Here is a 6,956-nt window from a genome sequence, read left to right as displayed (position 1 = left end):
TTCCAAAACACACAGATTGTGTAGTTTGTACTGAATGCAACTTTCTTGCCCTTTTCACGTGTGTGGTCGATTATACTGAGTATTGTAATTTTAGAATTCTCTCACTATTTTCTTCATTGTCCACACTGTTGCAGTTTATAGTATATGGTGTACATGTACTGTATGCATATATGAACATATACTGCACCTACGGGAGTTTTTTGGTTTTCCTGCCACTTTATGTAAATGTTATATTCTGGAAGGTTTAATGGTTTGGTTGGTTTGTTTTATGTTGTAAATATGCTAAAAACATGACCTGATCTGGATATAATTCACATTCTTACTGGCGGCACTAAACCAAAGCACATAATCAATTTTAAAAATATATGATAACCTCACTGGGGCCTTGATCCTGCATGTTAAGTACTTATGTTAAGTACATTTTACTGCATAAAAGGCGATTGAATCACAAAATATCAAACTGATTGTTGCAGCCAAAAATATCTGATTCCTTGACAGCTCTTGCACCAAATTCACAGGGGACCTGTTGAATTAATTCTTTTCATCATATCACAAATTCCAGGAGGGGCTGATTCATGTTGCATATGTAGCAAATGTTACCTGTGCGTTAACACCAGAGGAAGGATGGAGTTACCATCCCTCATGTCAGGGACATCCCTGTTATGTCAAATCACAACATCTCAGATTTCACAACATACAACTCTCCCTTTTTCAAATACAGACCTACTGCAGGTTATTTACTGTACACTGTCGAAATCCTGAGAGCAAAACTTCGGACTTCACCTATGCATATGGAACTGCCTCAGGTTGTCGCCCTGCTGCTCGAAAAGGTAAAGTTTTTCATTTATTAAGAAGCTGTACTGGAGCACATACAAAAAGTATGTGAAGAGCTTTAAGACAAACTAAAGGGGAAAAGGCTTAAAATGTGAATGTGTGAAGTGTGACATCAAGTGACAGTGAAGTGTTAAGTTTAGTGTGTTTAAACCAGTTTACATGTATTTGATTGATTTTATTGTGCGCTTTTACATTCATTTAATTTGTAATTTATAATGTAAGCATCTGATTGGGTAACAAAAGTAAACAGAACATGGTAACAGCTTATGTAAAGAAAGAATGGAAACTGAATACGGTAAAACATTGATATCATTTATAAGAATTTCCATTCACTTTGTTCAGGCCCAACATGAGTCCTGTATGTTTTGACACTTCCAAGAAGTAATGGGGTTTTCATGGAAAACAACACTTTGTGTGTTGTGACAATATGTTGGCCGAAAGTCGTCTCAGAGACGTTGCATCAGTGAGTTACAGTGAAAGATTCTTCCCTTAAATGTTTGTGTGGGCGTCAAGAGTCAAGTACAACCTGGAGACTTAAAGTTAAACTGTTTCCATAAATGAAATGCTGAACTTTAAGGCACTTAGTCTCATATTTGGTGGTTCTGGAGCACAAAGTATGAAAGTGTGTTTTATTCCCCCCAGTCAGTGTAACAGGAAGTTTGCACACACACCAACACATATTCTCTGTCACTAAATTCAAAGAGACAAACTTTGCACAGGAGAGATTAGAAGCTAAAAGCTCACATTGAGACAGTCTGATTAATACGCTAAGTTTTAAAACTACCTGAGGAGCTTCAGGTGGAATCTGACATGTGACAAGGCTTTTAACTCCTAATTCTTGTCTGTATCAAGCTGTAACTTTTAAATATTTTTAAAAAGTGACAGAATGTGGTAAATGAATGTAGATTAGTAAAAATATATCCCTCTGATGCACTGGTCTTGATTTCCAACAGACACTAGCGTGACAGTTGCAGGCCTCTCCCTTGTTGATGAGTCGCGTTCTGTTGTGACTCTTTCTGCCTCTGCTGCTGTTATTCATCACAAAGCCCTGAGGCTGCATCAGCACCTACACCCACCGTTCAGCACTGCACCCCGTCTGGCTGGCTGCAGGTCACTTCACACTTCATCTGTGCCATACGTTAATTTGAATTGCCCGTCCTGTTAACCAATCAGGTTATTTCAGTTATTTGTGCTTCACTCTGGTGCTTTGTAGGAATCTCATTTAGTGTAAGTTCACCCAGGCTGACCACATCAGAGGGAGGCCAGGGCAGCTTTTGTTTGAATTTCATTGCTTCCACATCCCTTAAACTGTATGTAGATGCAAATTTTTATAGTTTGTGGCTGATTTTTTGCACTTTATTCACTGTATGATCATGCTGCTTTTTCAGTTGCCACCTTCTCACCAACAGGCCTCACTCTGAACAATGGAACATGCGTACCCCACCTCAGTGTATTACAGCCATAACAACAGCCAGGGCTACTGCAACATGACCTTATGGAACAACTTAGATCTTTTCTACATCTTTGATTTTGCCAGCATCCCTTCACAGAACAACAGCTCGGATTTCAGCAAACTTATCGTTGACATTGAGTCTGTCCTCTATGTTACGAGGTTGATCATCATCTGCATGGGCTTTCCTCTGACCATACTGGCCATCTACGCTTTTTACTCCCTGGTGTGTGGAGCAGGCTTTGATTTGACATAATTTTCTAACACTTTATGAAAATGTCTGACGGACCGGAGTTTGAAAATCCAGAAATGATTATCATTGTTTTCCTTCAGGTGCGGCACGATCACGTTGCTCCGATCTACGTGATCAATCTCCTCATCTCTGACCTCATTCAGCTTTGTTGCATGGTGATCTGGGTGACAAAGATCAAGGCACAACAGCTCAACAACATCACTTGCTTCGTTTACATCTTTAGTCTGTTGACCAGTGTTGGATTCATGGTGTGCGTTGCCCTGGAAAGGTACGATACTGTTTGAGCAGGTAAAAACCAGGACAAGCCTGGGCACTGATAATTTTACTAAAGTCATGTGCAAATCAGCTGCACCGTATATTTTCCACAGTCTCTTAAGCTGCAGACGGTTCCTAAGCTATTGAACTATTGTACTATTGTTCCAGTGTCCACGATCAGTGCACTGAAATAATTTAACGACTTTAGACCTGTCGCTCCCACTTCATTAATTATAAAATGCTTTGAAAAAATTATTAAGACACAGAGGACACAGTCAAAGTTAGATCTTTTACATGGTATAGCTCCATCTTTTGAAACATCTCCAAATTCCAAAGACTCACACTAAGCTTTTTTCTGATGCTTTTTCATCTGCTTTTGATGCTACCCAGCCATATCTCTTAGCAGAAACCTATGTCTTGCCTCTCGTGATGTTAACTTAACTGGCCAGACACTGGACATGTTTGAACTTTTAGAATACTCAGAACTTATTGTGTGTGATGATGTTCGGATTATGTGTCTGTCTTTCTTGCATTACAGGTACTTGGTCATCTCCCAGCCACTGTGGTACCGCTTCAAACGGACCATCAGGGTCTCTGTGGTGGTCTGCATTATCATCTGGAAACTCTCTTTAGTCGCAATCCTTTTTATCAGTCTGGCATCTAGTTTCATGTATTCAGTTGTCCTTTTCTCTGTTTTCCTTCTCCTCCCCTTCCCCGTGCTCGTTTTCTCCCTGGTTGGGACCCTCAGATCACTGTTTGTGTCCATCTCGGTGCCCCTAAAGGAAAAACGCCGCATTGTGGGAGTTTTAGTTCTGGTGCTGCTCAACTACACGCTGCTGTTTCTGCCCATCATCATTTTATCGTTCTGCAGAAGATATCACTCTGTCCTCCACGCCTTGTCTTTCACCTTAATCCAGTTTAGCCCTCTTGTAAACTTGGTTCTGTATGTTTTTATGAGAAAGGGGACGATAGAGCATTTGTCCTGTCTGCGTGGTTGGAAAAGGAACAATAGATCATCAGTGGACAGTAGACTGTCCCTAGGAAGATGAAGAACAGACAAAGGAAGGTCCAGAGACAGGACAATAGAGTCACTTAAATATTATCAGAAATATTAGGAATGTCGTTGATATGTTCTCTTAAGGTTTTGTTTACACGAACAGGAGGATGGCCAGCTTACGCCCCCCACACAACACATCCCCACCCCCCAACTGTAAGTTCTGCAACAAACATTAGAGCTTTAAAAATATTCTGAATTGTTTCTGAAATATACAATATCCAAACTACCTCAGTATCTGTCCTGTGTTTTAGTTTCCTGCTAGATGTGACACATATTTTAACATTTTCACATCATATCATAAACTATGCTGGTTGTGTTTATACTCTACATGTACGTGTACACTTTCATTCATGTCTTTACTCTGTAATATGCACTTTATCCAAAGTTTTGATTTGAACATAAGATGTTCAAAGTTTTGTCTTTATATTTGAGATTGTTTTTGCAGTTTTTGTACCACACTTCTGAGGAACTAAATTCTACTTTTACTTATGTTTAAATATAATAAGGAATAAAGATAAGCCTGATCCAAAGCTTGAAATATGTGCCACTTGTTTTTAATGCATTAAAAAAAAATCCTCTGCATGGCTCTGTATAATCAAACTTTATTTATATAGCACCTTCCAGACAGTTTAATGACATTTTGAGCAGGGAGGCATATCAAACAAGACTGTTTTTTGTACATATTATTTTGTGTTTGGTCACTAAATTGTGACACAGTGTGTGTGGCACCAAAGCACAAAGGAAAGCTGCAATAGTGTAACATCCCGACCCTGCAAACCTCCCTAGGCTTTGCAGAGTTATTCAATTGAAACTACAACAGTTTTAGATGAGACAATATACAAGGGAGCTAATGTACCACAATAACAATTTATAATTGCCATCAAAAAGATTTAAAACGGGGTGTAAAAAAATATACTCAAGCTACACTAACAGGGGACAAAGGTACAGTGAATGTATTTGTCAAGTTAAAAAACAAATCCAAGACTCATAGTTAAACCAGTATGAAATGCAGGAAGCCACATGATTACCAGGCTGACAGTCTCCTGCTCAGACAATCAGGACACAGCTCTCAGGTTTGTCATGTCGTGGCTTCACTACCAGTTGGAACAGTAAGTTCAGCCTTAAGGCAGTGGAACCTGGCACTGACCTTTGCCGTGCACACAGGAGATTCACATATCAATCAACCTTTACGTAGAGTTTCATATATAAGTCCTATAGAGAACGTACATTCAGTAACCTGTTTGCTGACTGCTGTTAAACAACAGAAGAAGAAGTTAGCGCGGGCTCTGATGGTTGCTGTGCAGGCCTGAGTTTATTAAACCAAAGCTAACAGTAGCTGCCTGTTCGATGCCCACTTTGAGACCCGTTTGCAGATATTTTCTTGCTAGGTGAGCTTTTACGTTAAGCGTGTGTTATGTTGTCTGTTTTATAAATATAGTTATTGTACATTTAAAGTCCACATTGCATCTTAATTTCAGATCGATGGCAGATCCAAGGTCGGTTTTCCATAACACCTAACAGTAAATTAAGAGCTCTAAAATGTTTCACTCTGATGGAATATATGAAAGTTTGACATGTTGAAATTATTTTACACATGTTTAGTTGTTTATTTTATTGCTCATACATCATGTCTAAATGATTGTATAAATATAATTATCTGTTCAACAAAACACATGTTTTTGGCTGTGGCAAAGTGAGCATGGAAACACTAGCTGCACACTGCCCTCTCTGGCTTCAAATGACCCACTTGTGTGATATTCTCCTGCTAGCGCCTCCTTATGTGATGTCCCCCCTGCTGGTTCTGACATTGACTTCTGAGGGAAAGTGACTGCTACACCCACCTGACGCTGCTGGAGAGAAGCAGATGAACAAATCCCTGAATAACATGAGTATACCAACCAAAACACCCACATTTACATTATAAAAGACGTTATCCAACACATTTAAATATTAAGTAAAAGTTCATTTAGGGGAGTAGGGTGGTGTAGTGTTCAGCAATGCCTCCTCATAGCAAGAATGTCCCCGGTTTGAGTCCCCAGTCAGTTTGCGTGTTGTCCCCATGCTTGTGTCGTTTTCCTTTGGGTAGTCTGGTTTCCTCCCACGGTCCAAATACATGCATCTTAGGTGAATCAGTGAATCTAAATTGCCCATAGGTGTGACTGTTAGTGTGTGTCTCTGTGATGGCCCTGAGATAGACTGGGGACCCGTCCAGCTTGAACCTCACCTCTCGCCAACTGAAATCTGGGATTGGCTCCAGCCGCCTGCGACCCTGAACAAGATGGAGTGCATCCAGAAAGTATTCACAGCACTTAACTTTTTTCACATTTTGTTATGTTACAGCCTTATTCCACAATGGATCAAATTCATTATTTTCCTCAAAATTCCATAAACAATATACCATATGACATTGGTGAATGAGTTTAAAATCTTTACAAATTAAGGGGGGAAAAAAAGTCAAAAATCACATGTACTCCAGTCGCATTTGTATCATATTCATGGCCTTTGCCATGATACACAATATTGAGCTCTGGTGCATTCTATTTCCACTGATCATTCTTGAGTTGTTTCTACAACTTGATTGGAGTCCACCTGTGGGAAATTCAGTTGATTGGACATGGTTTGGAAAGGCATATACCTGTTTATATAAAGGTCCCACAGTTAACAGTTCATGTCAGAGCACAAACCAAGACACGAAGTCCAAGGAATTGTCTGTTGACCTCAAATGTTGGGAAGGGTACATGTCTGCAGCATTGAAGGTCCCAATGAGGACAGTGGCGTCTATCATCTGTAAATGGAAGATTTTCCTCTTGTCTGATGAAAAAAAATTGAAATCTTTAGCCTGAATGCCAAGTGTCATGTCTGGAGGAAACCAGGCACCGCTCACCACCTGGCCAATGCCATCCCTACAGTAAAGCATGGTGGTGGCAGCATCATGCAGTGGGACATCCTCGATCCTTCCTTGATGAAATCCTTGATGAAAACCTTTTGCAGAGAGTGCTGGACCTTGGACGATGGCAATGGTTCATGCTTTAACAGGACAATGATTCTAAGCACAAGATAACCAAGGAGTGGCTACGGGATCTGAAAATGGCTGTGCACCAACACTC

General features: G+C 40.1%; 1 protein-coding gene across 4 annotated transcripts; it reads left to right on the top strand.

The window, feature by feature from the left end:
• The first annotated feature begins 714 nt into the window (after window positions 1-714).
• On the top strand, window positions 715-4,374 carry LOC137131033 (ovarian cancer G-protein coupled receptor 1-like). 4 transcript variants are annotated; one of them, XM_067511826.1, is made up of 6 exons: window positions 715-830; window positions 1,788-1,944; window positions 2,048-2,061; window positions 2,244-2,510; window positions 2,618-2,805; window positions 3,331-4,374. In XM_067511826.1, the coding sequence occupies exons 4-6, from the start codon at window positions 2,259-2,261 to the stop codon at window positions 3,839-3,841; spliced, it is 951 nt and encodes a 316-aa protein (XP_067367927.1). In that variant the 5' UTR covers window positions 715-830; window positions 1,788-1,944; window positions 2,048-2,061; window positions 2,244-2,258; the 3' UTR covers window positions 3,842-4,374. The 4 variants fall into 4 exon arrangements, with proteins under 4 accessions (XP_067367927.1, XP_067367909.1, XP_067367918.1 ...); XM_067511808.1 differs by having other exon boundaries at window positions 2,048-2,144; XM_067511817.1 differs by lacking the exon at window positions 2,048-2,061 and having other exon boundaries at window positions 1,788-2,007.
• Window positions 4,375-6,956: the final 2,582 nt, after the last annotated feature.

The sequence above is a fragment of the Channa argus genome, chromosome 1 (genome assembly GCF_033026475.1).
Source record: "Channa argus isolate prfri chromosome 1, Channa argus male v1.0, whole genome shotgun sequence".
NCBI classification, from domain to species: Eukaryota; Metazoa; Chordata; class Actinopteri; order Anabantiformes; family Channidae; genus Channa; species Channa argus.
Note: the sequence above shows the minus strand (reverse complement) of the source record. Positions and strands in the feature narration are given on the sequence as shown.

What these genes read in the sequence shown, in the direction of transcription:
- LOC137131033 (XM_067511826.1), top strand. Translation starts at nt 2,259, where the DNA reads ATGGAACATGCGTACCCCACCTCAGTGTATTACAGCCATAACAACAGC. An exon ending in TCTACGCTTTTTACTCCCTG is followed by an intron (nt 2,511 to 2,617) that starts GTGTGTGGAGCA and finishes GTTTTCCTTCAG; the next exon opens with GTGCGGCACGATCACGTTGC. An exon ending in GTGTGCGTTGCCCTGGAAAG is followed by an intron (nt 2,806 to 3,330) that starts GTACGATACTGT and finishes CTTGCATTACAG; the next exon opens with GTACTTGGTCATCTCCCAGC.